General features: G+C 38.7%; 1 protein-coding gene across 1 annotated transcript in view; it reads left to right on the plus strand.

The window, feature by feature from the left end:
• The window catches only part of ARHGAP10 (Rho GTPase activating protein 10), a 137,941-nt gene that overhangs the window by 29,135 nt on the left and 84,777 nt on the right, over positions 1-24,029 (plus strand). The window contains exons 2-4 of the mRNA XM_053940413.1: positions 11,546-11,641; positions 11,730-11,791; positions 23,941-24,012. Of these exons, the coding sequence (XP_053796388.1) occupies positions 11,546-11,641; positions 11,730-11,791; positions 23,941-24,012 (230 nt within the window). The remainder of the gene's footprint in view (positions 1-11,545; positions 11,642-11,729; positions 11,792-23,940; positions 24,013-24,029) is intronic.

Below are 24,029 nucleotides of genomic sequence, written 5' to 3' on the forward strand. Positions count from 1 at the left end.
GGGCCCTTCCTGACAAGAAGGACATTGTGGAGCTGGAGCTTGTCCACAGAAGGGCAACAAAGAGAAAGGTCTGGAGCACAAGTCCTATGAGGAGGAGCTAGGATTTTTTAGCCTGGAGAAAAGGAGGCTCAGAGGAGAGCTTATCCCTTGTTATAACTCCCTGAAAGGAGGCTGTAGCCAGGTAGGGATTGGTCCCTTCTCCCAAGGAGCAAATAACAGGGCAAGAGGAAACTGCCTCAGGTTGAACCAGGGGAAGGCTAGGTTGAATATTAGGGGAAAAAATCTTCACTGAAAGGGTTGTCAAACATTGGAACAGACTGCCCAGGGAAGTGGTGGAGTCACCATCCCTGGAAGTATTTAAAAGTTGTGTAGATTTGGCAGTCAGGAACACGTTGAGGGGTGGGCTTGGAAGTGTTAGGTTTTGGTTGGACTCAATCTTCAGTGGTCTTTTCCAACCAAAATGATTCTATGACTCTATAACATAGATTGTCACAGTCCAAGCAGCTTCTCATTTCAGCTGTTAGCCTGGCAAAATATTTTGGGTTCTTTTTCCTTCATTGTGTCATGTTCTAGAGAAAGGACCCCACGTCTGTGGTGGTGAAATAGCAGGCCAGAGGCTTTACAAACTGAATCTCAACTTGAGCTGACAGAAGCCATGAGAAAGCTGACAGCTCTTAGTAACAACAGTCCTGCATCAGTGAAAAACAACTTGTTTTCCTTGAGAAGAACTTTAGGACTGTGGAAAACAACCTGCTCTCCCTAAGAAAGAACTCTAGGACTGTGAGAAACACTGTATAAACAGCTGTATGGACTGGTTTTACACCATTAGGTAGAAAAATGAAAACAGTATGTCACAAACAACTCATTCTGCATGCATACGCCGAGGGATTGAGCGACCAATCAATATGGGGTAACGACTTGTTACTGACCAATTTGGGACAGACGGGATGTTCCTTAAGAGCTCTATATAAAGAATAAACCAGGGAATAAACCAGGATCTTCTTTTTTGCTCCATAAAAAAGTGTGTCCTGCATCTTCCTTTAATGAGTGCCACAGAGCCACGTCTAGATTAAGCTGACAACATTTGTTGGCAGCCATGGGTTGCTTTAGTCTCTGCTCCAGTTTTGTCTGCTTCTCACTTGTTCTGATGTGCAGTTAAAGCTTCAAGTGTGTTCAGTGTGTCTGGGCTATGAGGACAGGCTTGTGGATCCTTAGGCTGATGATAAGCAGGGACAGTATTTGAATAGGAACTGTTGTTTACAGGACACAGGGAAGAGAGACAAAGGAAAATCAATTCTTTCTGTTTTAGAAACAAGTTATCCCAAGCTGAATAATACCTCATCTCCAGAAATGGCAATGGAAACATTTTAGAAAGCATCTTTCTTTTTGGAAATGCTGGCTTGCTCCTTTTTCCTCAGCTTCCACCAATGAAACTCAAACATGACTGAACCAAATCCTGAACTTCTGTATTCCTACTCTGTTATAGGAAGTCTTCCTCATATCATCAGAGTGGGGAGAGAAGTCACTTCCACTGCAGGAGATACACACAGGAGTTTCTAAGGGAGGATGTAAATTCTTTCATGGTATTGCTTGTCTTGGGCAAGAAACTGCTTTATCTGCTCTCTCATGAGAACATCTTATGGCAAAATGCACAATACCTAGTAGTGCAGCTGGAACAGTTAAGTGAGGGAAAAATCAAAAAGTTACTTAGGCTTGTGCTTTCACTCAGAAATTTTACATGTTATTCTGATTTAGAAACAAAAGCAGCTTGACTTTTCCCCAGAACTGTAATAGTATATTTAAGCTAATTCTTGTGTGAATGATATAAATGATGTGAATGATATAAATCATGAAGGATATAAATAATATAAAAAAGATTCTCACTGTGTTATATATTGTAAGTGTTCTTTTTGTTTGAAAACAGAATGAAATATGGAATTGCATTAGAAGACTAAAACATTTTTGTTTCCTACTGTGTAGGGGATTGCAAGATGTTTCTTTTTCATGCCTCGTGTTTCTCATGAGGATATGGTGGCTGCTCTTGCCTATCCTTAATTGCTTTTGCTCAGTTATTTTGTTTTTTGATCATTTAGTGATCTTTGATTCAGGAACCAAGTGTCACTGATATCTAGGGTTGAAAACTCATTTTTGAGAAATGTACTGAAAACCCAAAGCTGTGAGGCTTTCACATGCTTGTGTGCCAGAAACTTTAAGGTCAAAAGTTTTTTCCCAGTCAGAGTCAGTGAGTTTTACTGTGTGTCACTTTTGAAATACACATTATCAGCCTACATTTGATTCATTGGCCTCTTGTAAAATTTCTAATCTGAAACTGTCAGAAGGATTACAGGATTTCTTTGCACACAGAGTCCAACTCTTGCACAACCATCTGGACCAAAGATGAGTGAAGTTTCTCCTTTGGCATGTACCACACTACATTATTGATTATTTAAATCACTATTTCCTGCTAAGCTCTCTTAGCAGTTATTGGTGGCAGAAGCAATAATTTTATTCTTTGCCCAGTCAAATAAAATTCAATAATTGGAGAAGCTGGCAGGTGAAATGAGGCTGGAACATCTGGGCTTTCTCTAGCAATAACTTTTTTAAAAGAGCAGCAGTGAGAGCAGGGAAAGGGGAATATAAAGCTCATCCTTTAAAGTAAAGTTTCATGTATTTGGTGTTTCCTTCAATTTTCGTTTATTTAAAGGAAACTTGTATTCACAATAAAGATGTTGAAATATTCTGTTGTGTCCATGTAAGGCTTTGGTCTGACCTAATTAGAAGCTTCGTTTTTAATATGTTTTAGTCAGAAACAGCTCATCTTAGAGCTGTCAGAAAAGTTTTTTTTTTTTTGATGCACAACTGTTGTGTCACTTTGCACTTAAAGTCCCTATTTGACAGTTTTTGCAAGGTGTGGAATAAAACTTTTTTTTTTTTTTTAATTTACCCAAATTTTAAAAAATCTATTTAAGTCACCCATTGCTATGCTGTCTGCTGCTTTTTCTGGAAACTATATATGACAGAAGTACAGGCTGTCCTCTGCCTGTGCAGTTGCTGCCAGCTGTTTTCTCTGTCAAAACTTGGATTAATTTCACTTCTGTGTCAAGCTGCTGCAAGGTTATTCTTGAGCTCTTCCATCTTTGAGGGTCTCTCCTTCTTGATGCTGAAGATTCATCTTTTAATAAATAAGGAAATAAATAACCCAAGGATTGGGCACTTGGTCATTATGTGTTGAATTACAGATCTCAACTGCTCATTCATCTGATTTCTCATTGTGTTTTCTTCTCTCCTTGCACTTGGGAAAATAAAGCTGTGCTGTCTCAAGTCTTTGCATGCTGGAAGAATTTTGCTTAATGTTCATGACTCATGAGCAGAGGAATTGGTGAAAATATAACTTTATTTTTCTGAGCCTTCTATGGGCTTCCTGATGATGAAGTATTTGGTAGCTATTTCATATAACACCCTAATTATAGATGTGCACTTGTGCTGGATGCATGTTTGGACGTGTTTTATTGTAGAGAAATCACAGTATCATGCAAGTTTGATCTCCTTCTTGGTTTTTCTCTACATATACAAATACTTCGGTAGTAATTCCGTATAAGTGACGAAGTTTTGAGACATCTACCATTTTAGAGGAGAAAACATTGTGAATGATATTTTTTCCTGCAAAAGTATTTAATGTTTAATATTGACATTTCTGCAAAAGAGATCTTGCTGGAAATATTTCTTGGATGTGAACTCTCTGAGATGGTGTCTGCCCCGTGGCAGCAGATGTGGCATATGAAAATCCTGCAAGCTGGTGTGTTTGTTGTGACCTTCCCATCCCAGGCTGAGCTGGGCTTCCCCTCCAGCTTTCCCAACCGGATGAAGTTTCGGTCACGTGTGCTTTCTACAAGAGAGTTCAAGTAGTGAAGTCAGTCCTGTTTCTTGGAAGGGGGAATCTCCGTGCCTTGGTGGTGGGTCAGGACCTCTGCTGGTTTGATGTCACAACTTGACCTGACAGCCATGAGCAGATTTTGCTGACTGAAGAAAGTAGATGTGTCCTGTCAGTTATTTGGACTTAGAAGAGTGCTTTGAATTCAGTGATTATTTCATTTGAGTTGTGTGGGGTTAATGCTTCATTGCCCATTTTCACAGTGTAGATTTGATTATGTGGGGTTGTCTCCAGACCACAATCCTCTTTTATAATTTGCAGGCTATAATGGCAAAATTTAGCTTCTGACCAACAGTCAATTGCTATTTTTCTTTTGCAATCAAAACAGTATTTCAGCACAATATATTATTTTTTATATAAACATTGTAGTTGTCTGGGAACTCAGTCTGGGAATGAAGGCAATGATCCAGAATTTAAACATTTAGAATGCTGATGTTGGATAAGTATCTGTAGAATAAACACATTTTTTTTCCTCTAAGTACTTTATTTCTTTCACAGAGTTTCCCAGTTGAGAATGTTCTCAGTTAACTAGCACAATTTTTTATCCTTATGCAGTATGGTCTTCTGATTTACTTCCTACTGAACAGCAGTAATGCATGAAGGCCCTCAAATCTGTGGTGTTTGACAAGAATTTTAATTGAAGAATAAAACATCTGGAAATCTATGATCTACTTAGTGATCAGAGTGGTCTTATAAATGCTATCAGTTTTAAATTTCCATTTCAAAATTCATTTCTAGCGGTCTAATCTCACCTTCTGAATTCATGCATCTTACATTAATAATTGTAAAATCCTGGTGGAATGCCCTTATAGTTTTCTGCATTGCAAATTTGTTTTTCCTTATTCTTTGCTTTCTAATTTATTATTTCTTTCATTCTGTTTCATTGTTAGAGGCACAGACTTTGTAGGGGTCGGGAAAATGGTTCTGATTCCTTTGAAGACAGATTATCTTTGTGGTGCTTCGCAGGAACTTTCCTCAGAGTTGCAAGACCCTTCAGCAGAGACTTTGGGATACAAGTCTTATGTCAGGGTCGTTGCAGGAATATTTCTTCACCTCTGAAGCAGTGAATTTATCTGCAGGATTGTAGGACCAGGAGTGGAGCTTTTCTTTTGCTTTCATAATGTAACTTATGCTGTTCCTGAAAAGCAGAACTGAAAGACGTAGTCACCATCTGAGCTGGCAGAGGGGTGGGAACGCTTTTTCGCAAGAGCTTGTTGGAGATGCTTTAGAAAAACCTTAATCATTGCTGAGATAATAAATGTGCTTTTTTGCCTAATGCTTGTGATGCAAAGAGGAAAATGCCCTTGGCAGGGTGGAGGCATATTTCAAAGATCCAACTAAAAAGGCAAATAACCAGAGCCCAAGAAGGTGTGGTGCAGCTGAAGGACAATACCAGCAGGACTTGGCACTTTTCCCATAGTAAGATGCTACTTTATTTCATATGTTGTAATGAACGTGTTAATTACATGTTTCTTGATGTGGAGGATTATGGAATTTGTACCCTTGTAGTTGCAAGGATAGAAAGAGGAGAAATGAGTCAAGTCTGTTTTCACTGATAAAAGTTGTAGAACTAGAGAAGATAGAAAAAAAATTGATAAATAAATTGGTACTTATTTTATCTTATTGTGCTGTGTACTTTCTATAGGAGAAAAAATGGTTGGAGGTTGTGACATCTAAACAATTTTGCATATTTATGAAAAAAATTAGTCTACTTTGCTGACATCTGAAAGATATTTTAACTTGCCTGTTCTGATTGGTATGGGGAATAGTGGTGTTTAGACCATGGGATTACACATTTGAAAGAAGGAAAATCATAAAATTCTTGCAAGAATTGGGTTCTCTCTTTTAAGAAGTGAGGAGGTTAGAATGTGTCTTTTGTGCTCCACAATGTGACTTGTTCAGACTAAATAACCTGGTTTTGCTTGTCTCAAAATTACACCACAATTAATGACCCCAGCATGCAGTAAAACTGGTAATAGGGAATGTCCAGCACTGTGGAAGAAACATCTAAAAATATGTTTTTGTTTTTGGCTTCTGGGTTGTTATTAGTTGGGAGAGTCATGACAAAATCTGGACTTTTGTGTAGTAGAAGAATGACATTGGTTCTTATCTATGTCAAGAAGAAAAATTCCAATAGTGATTAAAATTGCTCAAATTCTTATTGATCTCATGTTTTTACATATAAATTACCTTCGAGATGTTTGTTTTTCATTTTACTCTTGCAATTTCCTTTTTTCTGTTTGATGCAAAGTGTTTGGTTCCATGTGGGTGTTTTTTTTTTCTACTTGCAAAAACCCTTTCCATGTAAAAATTTTAAAGTCTTTTCCTAAACCATTGCTACTGCCATCCCTCTTTTTTTGTAGTATTTTGAAAATTTAAACTCTCACTTATGTGCCTGGAAAAATTTCTGACAGATTTTCCAAAATGGTAAAACAATTTGTAACTTTGGTACACTTAATGTGGAGTTGCCTCAGACCTGAGCATAAGAATGAGGAGGGTGTGTAGTTGTTGACAGCTGGAGAGGAACCTTTGGGCCAGCATGAGCAGGATGCTAGTTGGATTAAACTGAAATGGTGAGAAGTTGAGGTTTTCCTTATTTGTTTTAAAGGTGTGGGGTGGACCAAATGCTCTGTATTATGCAGGGGAGCCAGTGGGAAGTTGAGCCACTTGACAAATCAGTAATATGTTGCTTTATAATAATTCTCATAGCCAAAAGTGCTAAGCTTTCAGAAACCTGTGAACTGCTATGGGTAATGTGACATGATTAAAATGAGACTCCAGAAACCTCTTAGACTTGGAATTTGATTTCCATTCAGGTTTTTGATGGGAATGAGTAACTTTGTGTTTTAGAATTTTCTTGTTTTGATGGCTCTTTCAATATATTTATCAGATAAAAATGAGGAGTAAAACGTTTATTTGGTTTTGGGGAGTTGGAATGTGTTACTGCTCTTAGGAATTTTGCCACAAGGCCTGCATCTGCTAAGTTACTAAATTAATCCTGTTTATCCACCTTGCTAAGGTAGTGACTAAATCCTGTTCATGTTCTCAGTATCATGGATTATATTAGGTTCATTGTTCACCTTTCAAAAGGGGACACAGAAAAGGAACACAGAGTTGCTTTTAAAGTGTTGAGATGGTGCATTTTTTGTATAAAATGTCATACGAGTCCGTACTGCAGCTCTTGGACAAGCTATTTTAAGTGCTCTGTTCCTCTGAAGCTGCTTTGTTGGCTCTTGTAGGAGATTGATGCCTGGGAAGAGGGGAGAGGCCAACTCTGGCTCAGCTTGTTCTCGCCTGTTTCACGATGGTGTGTGGCTTGCCTGATCTTGGCCCACTGCAACGAAAATACCTTGAGAAGTCTAATAGTAGTCCTTAAAGTAGCTTGAAGATGATCGTGGTAGTTAAATCTAAGTGTTTGTTAACCTTCTAGCTTTTTAGGGAGGATGTTGTTCAGTGAAGCCAGAGCACTTTTAATCCATGTTAAATAAAGCTGTTGGAAATCTGTCATTCCTGGAGTGTATCTGTTAAGAGTCAGTGAAATTTGAAGTTAGGATTGAGGAACGGTGATGTAATTCCAGTCCTTCTTAGCATCTTGATGCAGAAATGTATATATTGTTGTAGAAAAATATTAACACATGCAAACGGATGTATGTTGTTCTGTCTTCCAAAAGAGATCCAGAATAGCTTTAGAAAGCAATATTGTCAGGCTTTGTGCAAGACTTCTGGTTTGTGTGGCTAGCACTGAGATTAGTACTGATCTTAAAGGGAATCATTGGATTCTGGTGCTGTTAAGTGAGGCTTGGCCACCACCCAACAACTAATGGTGTCATGTTGGCTCAGCTCGATTCAGATAAGGCACAAAAGTATTTTCTTTCAAATCCAAATGGAAAAAATATCGAGGTTTTTGTGTGGGCTACTGGCAGCGCATCTGGCACTGGACAAACTCACAGGAGCACTTGTTACCAAGTGTTTCAGAGCAAAGTGAGGAAACAGGCAGCTACTCCTCTCTCTTTTGCTGTATTTTTAAATAGTTGCATCCAAACACGAAAGAAGTACAGTGTACTGATATGAACAATGCCAAAGAAAAAAATTAAAAGCTGTACTGATATGAACAACGGCAAAAAAAAAAAAAAAAAAAAAAAAAAAAAAAAAAGCAAAAAGCTCTGGTGTCCTTGGGTCCCCTCCCTTCTCTCCTTGGAAATCTGTCTTCAGCCTTTTGGTCAAAACATTTAGCAGATGCTTAGTTCCTTTTAGTGTTTTAGAAGGTGAATCTTTGAAATGACTCTGCCTTTGTGGGTTTGCTGGGATTCGATTGTATTCAGCAGTGTTAGTGTTTGGTTGCTATTTAAAGCACTCTTTGATCTTTAATGCCCTGTTCCTCCCTTTCAGTGATAACCGCAGCTTGAAACTAGCAACAAGCCTATTGCTGCTTCCTTTATCTTTCAGTTTGGTGTTACTTTGTAAAATGTGGAGATTAAAGGGAATAAAATAGTTACTCTTCGGTAGGCCACAGCATTATTCACATAACCAGCGTAAGTGCTCATGCTGTTTGATACCTAATTGTATTCAAGTGCTGTGTTATTCTAGTGTTTGTGGCCGGAATCCATTCGGGTTTACAGTCTATGTAACACATACCGGTCCTGCAGGCTCTCATGCTGGTGTGGAACAATGCTGGGATGTATCTGTCAGTGCCAGACAAATAATTTTCCTCTAGTAAAGGTCTTCTGACACATCGTGGCAAAAGCCAAGTTACATTTATGAAATTTCTAAATCAAGCAACAATGCTCGGCATTTAAATTGTAGCACAATAGTCAGATGCTATAGTACTTACAATGGTGTCAGCATCTAGTTTGTTTTTATAAATGCTTATAGTTAGGTGAACTTCTATGTATGTAGGACATTTGGAATTCATCAGAGCAGTTTGATGCTGTTTGTCCCACAGTGGAAGGTTTGACTGCAGGTGGTCTTAGGCATCTCACTCTGGCTGTGGTTTGTCAGGTGGCAAGAAAATCCACCACAAAGCTGTTATCTATTTTTCTTTTTGTTTGTTTCCAGCCACCATCCTTGTAATTTTTCCTGTGCCTTAACAAAAAAGAAATCATTATTCTTGCTCGGACCTTCTGAGAAAGTTTTCCTCCATTGCTACTTGATACTCAGTTTTGATTTTGCTCCAGTTACTTCTTACTTTTGTTGAAAGTGCCAAGTTCTTAAAATCCAGAAAATCTCTTCTTGTTTTCTTCCTGATGTTGATTCAATAGTCAGGTGTCTGCAGCTTCTCTTGACCCATCAGGTTGTTATTCTGTGACCCAAATCCCCAAGTCCCTCCCACTCACTGATGGTTTCCAAAATTTTCTGTAATGGTTCTTAAACATTTCAGAAATTATTTATGGAAATATGTTGCAAAAACTTAATGTGTCTTCATGGTTTTAATGAGGAACACTGCAAATACAGCTTTGATCTGTGAAAAGGTTATTGCTTCCAACAACGTAGTCAGTCCTTGAGTCAGTAATTTCCAATCCCTGAGCAGGTTCAGTAAGGAGAAATGCATAAATGTGGGTTTCTGATCCTGTGAGAAGCTGAGTGTTTTGATTCAGCCCATTCTCAAGCTGATTGTGGATGTTGGACTTTGTGCTGAAAGCACCTGGGTGTGGCCGTAGGTTTTGTTTGCTGTCACTGTCACAAGAGAGTGACAGTGGAGCCTCTAGAAAGGCTCATAAACTCACTAATATTGTACCTGTTCAGTCCATGAAATGGGGGTGTTGTGTGCGTGTGGTGCTGCATGAGTCTTTTAGCATGTACCTTGATCGACATGATTTGAATGCTTCACCTCTACAAGTAGGAGAAAATGTAATAAACAATTCCTTCCTCTAGCATAGGGCTGACTCTCATGTGACAGGGCTTTGGGAGGGGATTATTGGATTCAAGAAAATTTAATAAGTTTGGGAGAGTGAGTGTTGTTGAAACCATTCTCCCATAAATAAATTCTTTTCAGCCTTGTGCTGTGAACCTGGCTCACAATTAAGTGTAACATTAGATGGTTAAGAACCTTGCTATTTTCTATATTTAAGCCTTTAACAGCCAACAGAACTTGTTTCTTTCGCTGTTTGCTTTATGAACACCTGTTCAGCCCACAAGACATTTGAATTAAAACACCCATGTTTCCTTTCACATGGGAGTTATGTTACTGCTTCCTCAACCTTCTTATCCTTGTTATTTCAACTCTGTGCAGCATCCTACTACATCATGTGTTGTAGGGTACATGTACAGGTTTAGGAGGGAACAGCTCTGTTACACAATGGGTGAGGAGAGGGCTAATGAGAAATGGGTGAAAAGAAAGGAAAAGGAACACAAAGCATTTATTTTTTTCATTTTAGACTGTGTTTTGCTGTGAACTGAACTTCCAGTATGAGGGATTGTACTATGACATGTGATAAAATACGTGATGTGTCGGATGCAGGACTGGTAATAAAATTAGGTGATTTTTTTTGTTTGTTGTTGGTAAAAAAAAGCAACAAACCAAAAGAAAAAAAAAAAAAAAAACAAAACAAATTGACCCCCTCCTAAAACTAGAACAAAAAAGACCAAGCTGGTAATCTTTTAGTGCCTGTTACTATTAAAGAGCAAAATGCTTAGCTGGCCTGTTAAAAGAGTTCTTCTTAACCCTTCAGAACTGCATGTGATAAGAAAATTATAGATTAACTAAGTACTTTAAGTTGTCCTTAACTTTGGCTGACAACAAAAATATGAGTAAAACCTTTACTACTGGGTAGAGGTGTACCAGGACATGCATCCTTTATTTTCTTCCTACTGAACAAATGAATCCTTCCAGAACTTGTGACATTCCCAACCTGCACGTCAGCACAACAGAAAAGTGTGTGCACACTGTTTATTTACAGCTTTATGAAATTCAGTGAGGATTTATCATGATGATATTGTGACTGAATATGGAGTCTGATTACTTCCTGAGGAGTGCAAGAGTGCCTCTGACCTCAAATTGTCAAACGTTAGTGGGTTAATTTGGGTTGCTGGAAATGTTTTATAGCTATTACAAAACAGTTATTATATAAAATTAATTATAATGCTGTGCATTTAACTTAGCTTTTGGCAGAGTTTAACTCCATGGAATTTCTAGTTCGAGTGCAACAATTCTATTGTATTTGGTTTATGTATATTTATGTATAAGGGTTTCGCTAGCAGAGCGATGTATAGTATCTAGAAAATTCCAAGATGTGTATTTGTGCTGATGAATATACGAGTGAATTTAGGTTAGCAGAGCAAGACAGCTGGTACAACTGACAGTGTTGTGCCCTTAACTTCTGTAATTACAGATTTGTTTTCATGGCCTGTGCCCTAAATTGAAGTGATCTGTAAGGATAGATGTAATACTATACACATGATCACATGTGCTTTCTACTATATAGCTTTGCATAAAGAAATCTGTGTGACAAATTCCTTACCAGAAGAGGGTTAGGGAACACTGAATGTCCTGTAATGTCCTTAGGCAGACCTGTGTTAAGAGTTTCTTGTAAAAGTTGGTTATTCTAGGCACAGAAAGATATTCTGGCCTTCATAAAATGACTGCTTACCCTTCAACCTGTGCTTTTTTTCTTGCAGACCTTTCAGCAGCCCAGAGAAAATTTGCCCATTCTCTGAGAGACTTTAAATTTGAATTCATTGGTGATGCAGAGACTGATGATGAAAGATACATAGGTAGGTAAGAGTGACTGCGAATGGCTATATTTTGTCAATGCCATCCTGCAACGTGATTAAACTTTCTTTGTATTATTTTATATTACAGATGCATCACTTCATGAGTTTTCAAACTTTTTAAAAAATCTTGAAGAACAAAGAGAAATTTTGGTGAGTTGCAATAGATGATTTAAAGAGCTGTGCACATAGCAAAGAGATCAACATTAGGTGAAATTGCTTTTATTGCTTCGTTAACCACCAAAGCATTGATATCACTGACTTAACAGTGGGAGCTCTCATTGTGCAGCCTCTGGTTCTGTAGTCTAGAGTACTGACAACAACTAGTTCTCATTAAAGAAGAAATCTGTATGGTAGAGATGGATAAATATGAGTTGGTGTAAAATAGTTATGCCCAGATTAATTATAGCTGGGGTGAATGGGAAAACCACCATAAGTTTGTTTACCATTTCCAGAAAAAAGGAAAATGAAAGAGTTAATGCTGCAGCAGGGGACACCGAAGTTTTGGCAATTGGCCAGCTTTGGATCCAGGATCTCTGTAGCTCGGGCTTCAATGCTTATGTGGATCTGGGATGCAATCTGTTGTGTTTATGCAGTAGCAGACTTAGAAACCTTTACCAAATACCTTGGATTTGAGCTCTGTGGCGAGGGGTTGGAGCTGCAGACAGTTGCTCTGTTGTATAAAATTCTCTGTTCTTCATTCTGTTGCCTGTGATTGCTTAGGGTGTAATTAGTGAAATATGGCTCATGTTGGCTGCACACAGAGCAGGGGCTGAGAGCTCTGCAAAACACCTTGCTACCTAGGTTTCCTAACTTTTCAGAAGATGGGGGGTTTCTTTCTGGTTCTTCTCAGCAGCTGCATGCCCAGCTTTTGTTTCAGAGCAGTGATTCATAGAGTAGCTGCTGTGTACCCAGTTTTCTTCTTGAGTCAGGCCAGATTCTCCATCTGGGACATGTGCTTAGATCTGACTTGATAGTAATTGCATTTCTTGGTATTTGACATGTGATTATATCTTTGCCTTCCTGGAAATCAGTGACCCCTTGGCATCACTGAGAGGAAGCTGAGACTAATCTGCTGTCTTCCCTGTTTCTTTCTGCCAGAAGCTGTGCCTGCAGTGCAGGAGTACATAGATATGTGATAAAAGAACTTGTGAAAATTTATTTTTTCCATGTTTCTCTTTCCAGTCCTGATCCCAGTAATAGTCATGGTTCCTTGTAAGTGTTGTGTTCTGTTCTGGTATGCTGTTCTGATCTGGAACCACATTCAGGTCTGAATTAGGGTCAGTGTGGTTCTTCACACATTCCTAAAAACTGTCTTTGCATTGCAGAAACAATTTTTCAGTGTTTTGAGCTGTTTTGCCAAATTGTAGAGATTGGCTCAAGTATGTTTTAATACTTCTTTTGTTTTTCGTAATACTACAGTATAGTCCTTACTCTGCTTTTTCCTGCCATCCATAACTATTTTATTTTAATGAATTGCACAAATCTAACTAATGAAAATCTTTATGAAGTTTTATAATGAAAAATACTTAATGAACTGCCAGATTATTTTAATGTCAGGCTTTTGAGGGATGACTTAACAATTACATGGCACATTTCAGTGACTGTATAGATAGCTCTTCAGCAGGGATAGATCACCACCACAGCAGGCTGTGCAGAATCCAGTGCTGTCTGTCTGGATCATAAAACACTTCCATTGTTCAAACTGAATGCCATGAAACTGTATTAACTTACTTTTTTGGTATGGTGCCCACGCTACACAGAAGGTGTTATCATACTGAAAGCTAACTAGTGTCAGTTTCATGATAGGAAAAGAATGAAATGCTGGTTTTGTTAGAGCCATGACTGATGAAAAACAGGGAGTATAAATTGTAATGGGAAAAATATTTAATGCCAAATGGAAACAGAATATATTCTCTGAGTTACCAGATGTGTGGCCTTGTTATTGCATTTGTAGTCTAGCAAATGTTATGTATCATTTCTGCAGTGAGCTTATGTAACAATGGCCATAAGTCTCTGAGAAAATGATTGTGTGGTGACTGGAAAAGATAATTTCCAGCATCTGCTCCTCTGACTTTTTTTTTTTTTTGTCTTCTCAGTGGATGTTTTAACAGTGGCATGAGCTCTAGAGATACTCCCGTGGAGAATATTTAGGGCATGTTGCATTCACAGATGTTTGGAATGAGGTCAGGGATCCAAAGACTTTCCATTGAGATGCAAAGTATATACCAGGATTTTTTTTTCAAAAGCATTCAGTCTTTGTTAAGAATGTTCATTATTGGGCATTTCCCCCCTTACTATTTTGAAGATGACCAGAGGATTTTGGACTGCTGTCTTCAGTGTCAGTGTATAGTTAAATTGATAGATAAATTTCAGCCCCAAAAGTAATATCAAAGAAATCAATGAATAATTAGAGAACTAAGGGCATTTCATTGCTGTGCTTTTTGGTTTTTTTGATACTTGAGAAAAGGGTCATTTTTTTTTTCAGAACCACTTTGTAAATGAAACAAATTTGCACTTAAAATACATTCTAGACTCAAAGTAAATGCTCATAATCTACACTTCTCATGGTTTTCTGAAATTGTAGTGAATCCAGAGTTCATAAAACTTGCTGTCAATGTTTACAATGAATGATGACCAGAAAGGTAAATTAGTCTTGTGAATATTTATTTGGTGGATATAATTTCATTCAGATGGAGTCTTGCACTTCATGATTTTACCATTTCTCCCATCTCCTTCAAAGGTTGCTGAAATTATATCCCAGGTGTCAAAGGCTTTAGATGTATATGAAAAGAGAAGTTGGCAATAATCCAAACATTTCACTGAAATTATTACAGAGTGGTCAATACAAAACCAAATTGCATCTTTCTGTAGCACTGTAGCTTGGTGATGCTCCCCAGGGCAGAAATAGATCACTTTGTCCCTGAGAATATTCTGGAAATTATTTTTAGATGTTGAGGCTGAATGGAGTTTTAGGACTGAGATTCTGCTCCTTTGGCACTGCAGAAGTGCTGTGGAAGTTCAGGGATGACAGAGAATTTGCTAAGGTGCTAGGAAAAGGTGGGGATGAGCAAGGCCCAGCATGGTGATGCTCAGATGCTCTGTCGCAGTACCCAGCTGTTCCCCTGCTTACCAGGGAGAGCACCAAACCCTCCCTCCCAGCCCCAGTTTTCCTGGCAGCAAAAAGGAGCTTTGATTCTTGTGAGGGACTGAGAACAGCAGGTTTCACTGTCTTCCCTCATTTGAGCTGTGGTGGCAAGCAGAGAAGTGTTACCTGGTTAGCCTGTGGTTGTTGGTCCTTTCCTTCACACCTCCCTTTCTCCATCCCAAGCTTCTCCTAAATGACCCAGCTTGCCCCTTAGTTCATTTTCCCTGTTGATTCCAGTCTTGCTAAGTGATAACCAAATTTGATAGCTCTTGTACTGTTCCCTCAGTTAGCTTGGCAGTGCTTGGCACTCCTGCTGTGGTCACCTTGGTGTGCTGGCTTTGAGGGCTTTTCCTCCTTGGAATTCCTCTGTCCTCCTTGGAGTTTATCTGCTTCTGGAGTTCACATGATCCTTGTCAAGAGCTGGTCTAACCTGTTCTTAAAAAAGTTCCAGGAATATGGGTTTATCTTTATTCTGATATTTAGTCTTCATTTGTTTCACCTGATGTTCACACTGAGTCTCATTTGCTACAAGTTAAGCTGGGAAATTTTTGAGAATTTTTCTACAGTAATCATGGAATAAAACTCATCACTTTTCCTTCATAGCAGTATTTTCATGGTTACCCTTTCCAAGTGGTATTTTATTTCTGTATTTTTCCTTGTTCAATTTAATTACACTCTGTTTAGACCTTCTCTCTTTTATGTTAGAATTACTGCTTTCTCCTCCTCTTGCTTTTAAGTTGCCACTTATTTGCTCTTCTACCATCCTCTGGGACCTTTCTTCCCTCTCCCTTTAGTTTGCTTTGCTGACTTCTTAAACTGTTCTAAAGGAAAGCCCCTTCTGACTTGAATGCAATTAATACTTCTGTTGTATAATGTAGGAATACATCTAATGGCTCTTAAGGAGTGCTTACTCCCCTTATGACCTGTTTTTCCCCACTTTGTTAGATAGTTTGCTAGAAAGTGAGGGTTTTTTTCCTTTGTGGAGGTAATTAAAATCTGTTGTCTTATACACAATTATTGATTTAACACTCATTTCAATTCTCCAATGGTTTTATAACTTCCTCTCTCTTTTCAGATACATATGAAGAATCTCTTTTCCTTAGGTTTTTTTTTTTTTGCTGTTGCCAAATAAAATGTTTTTTACCTTCTTTCTAACTTTATCCCTAAACACTCGTCTATTTTCTTTTACTCCATCACATTTCTCTTTGTACAGGTTTTCTGATACAATTATATCCATTTTACTATATTCCCTGTGATTTCCCAATATAAACAAGATGTTTTACTTTGATAAGTTCTCTTCTATTTCCTGCTACATTTTTCTCACACTTCTATCCCTTCCAATGTCTTAAGAGGAAAGGTACTATGCAGCAATATTTTAAAGTTTTTTTCCTCCTTTCTATTTTTTTTTTAGCAAAAGAAAGGCTTGTTCTTGTGCTGTCGGTATCTTTGCAATTTTGGCCTCTGGAAAATTCTTTTGCACTCTTTGTCAGTTTTGCCAGATTGGCAGAATCAAATCCAGATTAGCATCTCTGATAAGCAGAGTTATTCCTGGCATATATCAGGAGCACAAGAAATGGTTTCTCTATGCATTTTTAAAGAAATATCCCCATGAAGTCACTCTTCTAGTCTTTTCTTAATTTCTTCTTAAAAAAAAAAAGTGGGAGAGGGTTTCTCAGTTGTTCTTTCACAAGTTAAAAGACGTTGCTAACATTCAAAGGTATACACTCAAAAGTTTAAAGATATACTTTAAGTAATCTGTACACATATGTACATTTACTTATTTATTCTTACTTAAACTACCTCTTATGATTAGATATGGAAGTGCATGAGTATTTATTTTACAGGTGAAGTGCTCACTTAACACACAGTGTTCCTGAATAACTAACTTTGTCACCTTTTGTCCAGTGACTTTTGTATCTGGATTCGATTCAGCAGTTGACTCTGCGGTGAAGATAGTGGGATTATTTTTTCTAAGCTTTTCTTTGGCACTCTTTGTGTGGTATTTAGGGGTTTGTAAATCTTAATCTCTCTTGACAGTAATCTGAAGAAATCTGTGTGAAGGAGCAATCAGTTTATTCACCGATGTTGAGTAAAAAAGTACCCAATAGTCTTAGATGTGTGATGCAGTCAAGATCTGTTCAATAGGAGTTCAAGGCATTATGTAGTGCTCCATATGTTCAGATGCTTTTAAGTCTGCTGACAGTGCAAACTGCTAAATATATCTGCCAAGACAGTGGAAAGGACATAATTGTTGACCATGTCTCAAAAATTAGGCTGCCAACAGTACACTGAATATTTCAGATGCAGAGATAGAGGCACAGATGAAGCAGCATGTCTCAGGCACAGCATTTGAGTACCTTAATTGCAGCATCTACATTCTTTTCTTTCCTGTGCAATTTTTCCACTTTAATAAAACATTTTCCAGTTTTAGAAACAAGCAGAACAACTGCTGCCATATCTCATTGCCCAGCCTTCCCTTTTCTTTTGCTGGGCATGAGATCAGATGACAATAATGTAATTTTCAGAATATGGAACTCAAAGGTAGAACTGTGAGTATTTCAGCCACATCTTACTCTGATTTGGTGGCTCCTGACATTGAATGTTTAATTTATTTGTTGACTTTTGAATGTCATATACAGTCTTCTGAAATAGTTTTGTGAGTTACATAAATCTATAAACCAAAGATGACTTGTCTGTACAATAGAAAAAAAAAGTGCAAAACCAGATCTGGGTGTGTTCCTCCCACCTTTGAGTGAACACAGCTGACAAGTCCTGTTACCACTGGCTTCCTCTTCCAGATAACTCTGTGGTCTCACATGCATCAACATAATTCACTAGAGAATTTTCATTCTGTTAGTTCATCATTGGGAAATGTTTGGAATTTGCATTGTAAAACTGTCACCAGTTTGGGTTTTGCTGCTTGTTAATAACACCAGTGTTTCTTCTGGAGGACAGCGCTGACAATTGAGCAATTCAGTCTTGACTGAATACTGATGCCGTTGTTCACTGCTGGATTCCTTGACTTTCAGAGGCATCTTTTTGCTCAGTGATGAGCTCTGCTGCGCACCAAGAAAATGGGCATTATATAGTTTTCTTTTCTGAGCAGCCTTTTTGCTTGGTCAGGATCATGGTATGATCACATACAATGTCTATGGTATGAAAACCAGACCATGTTCTGGTGTGTTGTGGTTTGCTAAGGCTAGGTCTTTCTTAGAGGAGTTATCCCCAGCTTTCCTTCACTGCAGATGGGAAAAGCTGATTTGTTGCAGTGTGTGAAAGTCTGTTTCTCTTTATTTTGTGTTCTTGCTTGTTATGTTTATGGCTTTGTAGTATTTTTATAGTAGAATGTATTGCATAAGAATAAGCTTACTCAGAAGACAGGACTATTAAATAGCTTTCAGCAAATCTTTACTAAAACCCACTGTCTATTCTTTTTTTAAAAAATGAAATTATTTATTGTTTCTTTGTGATACCAGTCTGATTTTGGAGGTCAGCAGTTTCATGACAAGAGAATCAATGAGAGCAGCATTTCAGAGTAGGGCACAGCATAGCAGATAGATCATAGGAGGCCCTTTTAGCTGTCTGTCCTTAAGGTGAGTCATGAACCCTCAGGAGATGAACAGGAAACAACTTTTCTGTAGAAGGGTGAACTCAGGAGTCCAGCATGTTGTATTTCCTGTAAGCCAGGGCTGCTGCTTGTGAAAGAATTAGGAAGTGCACAGGATTCTGCCTGTATTGAGGCTTGTGAGGCAGTGGCTCAATGGTCTAGGAAATTCCCCCTGGAACAGTTTGAGAAATTTCTTGTCTTCTTACCAAGCCCTGAGGGGTAGTTCTCTGGAACACCTAAGAGGGAGGTGATGTGTTTTGTTACAGATGCCTCCTGGTGCTTCAACAAAATATGTTGTCTCTAGGTGAGGTGTATTACCCGTCTCCCTGGCTCTTTTCTTACCAGATGGCTTCCTCCACAGCAAATAAATCCACAGCAGTGGATGTCACTTCTTTTTTATAGCCTCTGCACACATGCAAAGACACACAAGTATTAATGTGCAGTGAGACCTCCTTAAAAATCCTTTAGTCTATATACTGCAGGCCTTCTAAAACCCAAAAAACTCCTATGTCTGTATTCCCAATGTGTGCCTGAGGCTCTTTCATTGTCTAAGACTGTAAAGCTACAGGGGAAGCTCTAGAGCAGGGAGAAAATCCAGACATGTTTACTGGAAGAAAACTTGATTTGAAAACAAAATAATGAGCCTTGGGGGTGGGTTGCACTGTCTGCAGCCATCAGTGCTCCAGATAAATACAAAACCAGTGCTGAGGAGTGGTTATAGAGACACCTCTGTCTGTAGGGCTGGCAGGGGGGTTGGCTGTGCAGCTAACTGGGGGAATGTGTAACTATAAGAGCAAATCATATTCTCATGGGAAAAGAAAGAACAGAGATTCAGGCTTCGCAAGTAACATCTGATGTTTTCAGTACTGGAATTTTATCTGCAGATTTTAATAATACAGGCTTTCAGGCATAGGTCTGAATGCTTTGAGAAATTTCAGTAGCAAATCACTATGTGAAGTAGGAAAGCTTTTTGGAGAAAATAATATTTTTTATGTATTTCTCTCTCCCTCAACAATGGAGGTATCAGAATTGGCTTTTTTTTTTTTTTTTTTTTTTTTTTTTTTTTTTTTTAATTAGGCTGAATGGTGCATTTTCTTAGGGAAAACAACTATATCCTCTGTAAGCAGAAGAGCAGCTGTAGTGATAAATATCTTTATTGGAAAGTAAACTTCTTTATCTGGCAGCACTGTCAACTATTTTGTTACTGAATCACTGCTAGGTATGCCTTCCTTTCTGCCTTCTCTGTGGCACTCACTAAGGCAAAGCTTCCTTCCCAGATCTGGTTTCATTGACACTTGCTCAGTTTCATGAGCTTTGCCTTACTGACTTGTTGGCCTCTCTGAAAGCTTTGTTGAGGGGAGAAACAATCCTGCCCCTGACTACAAATAAATCTTTCCAGTTGGTATGCCCAGAAACTAAACCCCTTCCTTTATGCAAGGCATCCAATCTGCATTCCAGTTCCTGAGATGGAATTGGGAACTCAGCACTCCCGTGTTGCAGTGCAGTCTGCAGGAAGATGTATGTTTATGCCTTGGTTTTCTTTTTTCTCAGTAAACCTGTTTTTTTTATGTGAGAATGCTTCAATTTGGAATGGAGCAGAGTCAGGATATGTATTTACCACCAGAGCTGTTGAGGAGCAGTGTGCAATTTCCAGTGCTTCCAGTAAAGGCTGAGCTCTAAGGACATTTTCAGGATGAAAGTTGGGAGGCCAGTGCTGCATTTGTCTAATAACAAACTTTGATTAACTTAGGTTGCTTTAACCTTTTTTGCCACTGAACTTTGAGGAGAGCTCTTCTGGGTTGCTGCTCCTTTACAGGCCACGCAAGCAGCCTTCCTCCTCTGCAATATAAACCTGACTGTGCCTGGAAAGGGAGTGGGAACTTAGAGAACCTGCTCCTGCGTACTGCAGGAGAAAGCAAGAGGAGCACTGAATGCTGGTGCCTGGTCTTCTCCGTCAGGTTACAGTGCATTGGAGGAGGTGTTGGCTGAAGCAGTTTCTCCTTAAACACCTCTACTCCCACCTTTTCTGGGAAGGGAAGAAGTGACAGTCTAAATGGAGTCATCCTGTGGACTGCCACTGACTGCTCAGTGCCCTGTTGGGTCTTGTTGACCTGACTGAGGAAGTATCCAGCAGTTGTGAATGAGCTTGCTAATGGATTTAGCCTGTGCCTTTGAGGGCTGCAGTTGGAAAGAGTGGTTGGGGCCCCTAAATCTACAGTCTGTACAATTTCTCTGCCCAAGCAAGTGGAGTTTCGTAAAGGCATCTGAAATAGATATACACAAAGCTGACAGCATGCTTCAGGAGGCTGGAAATGTTGGATAGAGTGATCTTCTGAGGTGGTGATGGCACTGATGACTTTATTGTTGCTGTTGCCAGGTTTCTGTTCAAGTTAAGTTAATTCTTTGACCTTTCTGTAGGTGCTGCAAAGAGAGCAGGACTAGTGTAAGCAGTTTGGGACTGTCTGCCCCAGACACGTGCGCATGTTGGGTTAAACATTTCTCAGAGCATTCCTGAGACTCTGACATTCACAAAGCTGGTTAAAATTCTGTTACCTGAGACATGACCTTGTCATATTGGTTCACTTATGACTTGCATGTCACAGTTTGCCTGCCAGATATAATTGAATATATATTTGTTTCATGTAGGTTTGGATAGATGAGAGATGTAAAAAAAGGGATTTTTTTTAATATAATTTTATATAGTACATTTCTGTCATAATCTGTCAGGATTAGAGAAGAAGAGGGATGAAAATGAATGTAAGAGTCAAGACAAATTGAAAAAGGAAGGAACATCTAGTTTCATATGAACCAGCTTAAATGCCTAGTTTAACTTTTGCTGGAAATTTTCCATTTTAACATGATTCTAGTTCTGAAGAAAGGTGCAAGTGATAATTACAAGTATATTTAGGTAATCCCTCACTTATTTCCTATTTGCTAATTTGTTATCTGTAGTTTTAAAAAAAGAGTTGTTTTAAGTCTCTGAGTTATAAATAAGCTATGAATGAATAGCAGTGTAAATAATTTCTTTTTTATATAAATAGTAATACATCTTTTTCTACTTTTTTGTGACAAGCACTGCACTCTACGTACTGGAAAACAGCAGGAATGCCTCTCTATTTAATCTTGTATTGGGCGTATTTTAATTATGAATTTTGTTAGTCAGAAGAGCAATCTGATCAATTGTTCAGCAATTACAAATCTCTGTAATTTAGTGTTGGATTTGCCAGTCTTGCATTTTAATATATGGCCTGGTATGAATGACCAAGGACCTGCAAAATCTCACTCCACCCAGAAGTAATCAAGAGTTCTGTAATTTAACCCAGGCACAAAAAAGCAAAGGGGGTGACAAATCATAAGTACCTTCATGGCAGGCACCTGGGGATACATCTGTTAACAAAAGTTTAAGTTGTGCAAAGTGAGAAATGTCTTTTTTTTTGAAGGAGAGGAAGTTTGTTTTTCTTTTAATGAAAGAATTACTGGCATATCATCGCACTGGCAGCAGTGGAATCTGCTTGTTGGCAGTCACTGAAGAGAACATCCCATTTTGATTTAAAGATTATTTTCTGCTTCAAACAAATTCCTGTAGTGGTTCCCATGGTTAATACTGCACAGGAGTAGCAGGACAAGTGATTTACAACCCTGGTGTTTTATGAAGCACAGCCTTTTATGCATATATTTTCCTTTTTTTTTGTATTTTTCCTTTGTTACATCAAGGTGCTATGATTTTCTTTGATTTGGACTTTGTGTTCAGCATACATTCAGTGCGTGTTAACCTTACACTTTTTTTGTGTAAATGTTCAAACAACTAATAAGCAACTTGTCATTTGTTAATGATTTTTAACCCTCTAACCACGTGAGTGCTCAGTGCTTTAAATGCTTTGAAATGATTCCAGTAAGTGTGGTACTCTACCTCGTGGAAGCTTGTGCCATCTTCTGAGCTTTCCCCCGAGGAGTTTTCTCCTTCACTTTGTTAGAATAGAGAACAATTTAAAGTTTTCCAGTCTAGAAGGACTGATTGTGAGGTTTCCATGCTCTCCACTCTGACTTGAGAGTTCTTCCTTTTCCTGTTGCTCCCAAGGGTGCACCGAAGGGAGCTTTAAAATGTTTTTGGCAAAATCAGGAAATGGATGCAGAAGGAAGTTTTTGTGCTCTGCAGAAGAAAGCGTGCTCTGAAGTTAGGATGTGGCTGTTATGTGGATGACTGTGCAGCACCCAGTTTGGCCCAGACTTGCCAGCTCTTTGGGTTTCCAGTTAGCTGCAGGTTAGTGTGCTCTGCTGGCCCTGTAGAAATGTGGGTTGCTGTGGTTACAGTGAATTGGCAGGATGACTCCCACAGTAATCCCTCCTGGCTGCAGGGATGGGCGGGAGCAGACAGCGCTGTTTAGATTTGTGTTGTGCCAGATCTCCAGTACATCCCGTGTGTGTTTTATGATAAGAATTTTCAGAAGTGTTCCAGAAGGCCGGTTTGAGCCTGTGATGTTTTATCTGAAGATTTTCACTATAAAGGGAGGGGAAAGGGGAGGAAAGAGAGAGCAAGGCTTCTGTTGTATGTTAGGGAGATTCCAGGGAGCTCTGCCTGAGCTCTTGGCATCCCAGCCCAGTGGCTGTGCTTAAGCCCAGTCCTGGGCATGATCTGTTCTGTGGGTATGCCTTAGGACAGACCAAAAGGTCTGCTCCCTCTGCTCCCCCTCACCTCCAATGCTCTTGCCATCTTTTCCATGCTCCTGCTGTGTTCAAGAAGTACCAGCCTTTCCTGAAATTTTAAATATTTTTAAAAGTTAAAGTCTTGTTTGCACTAAATGGAACCCTGCTCCATCTTCAGGGCAATTTCATGTGTATTAGTAACTGTGCAGATTTAATAAGCTACAGTTTTCTGTCTTATGACGGAATATTGTGTCCTCCTTTTTTCTTTTTACAATGGCTGTGAGACTTTATATCATAAGTGCACTGGTGGATGCTCACCCAGTCATCTCAAACTCTTGTTTATTGACTTTGCACCTCTTTGATTTTATAATTTAGCTTAAGGTCTTATTAATGTACTTAAGTGTGTTAATATTTGGAGACTTATATGAATGCCTAGTGGCTTTAACTGACTTAAAAGATTATTATTTGCTACTCACTGGTCTATTCCACAGTTGTCTGTAGTGCTTCTTGTTGCAGAAGTTTTTGCATCCCCTCATGAAGCTCATTTGTCCTCTGTCTCATTCTGGTGTTCAGTCATTGAGGCCTTCAACCTGATCTGCAAGACTGGCACAAATGAAGCAGTTGCAATTTTGGGTGCAACCTGGAAATTTTTGCATTTGTTTTAATTTAATTTTCCTGATAGTAGATTGAATTAAGAAATTTTGTAAGCTTGAATGAACTCAGATGTGATTTTTTTTTTTTTTTTTTTTTTTTTTTTTAGAGTTGGAAGTTCTAACTTGCGTGCTTCTATTATTTTACCCCAGAGCTTGCTTGCTTTTTTCTTTTTATTGCTGATGCTCATGTGACTCATCAGTCGGGCTACAGAAACCTAACCCATGTTTTTTTTTTTTTTTTTTTCTTTAGGCACTCAGTGTTACTGAAACTCTGATCAAACCTTTGGAAAGATTTAGGAAAGAGCAGCTAGGAGCTGTAAAGGTTTGTCCCTCCTTGCC

The sequence above is a fragment of the Vidua chalybeata genome, chromosome 4, assembly GCF_026979565.1.
Source record: "Vidua chalybeata isolate OUT-0048 chromosome 4, bVidCha1 merged haplotype, whole genome shotgun sequence".
Classification (NCBI taxonomy): domain Eukaryota; kingdom Metazoa; phylum Chordata; class Aves; order Passeriformes; family Viduidae; genus Vidua; species Vidua chalybeata.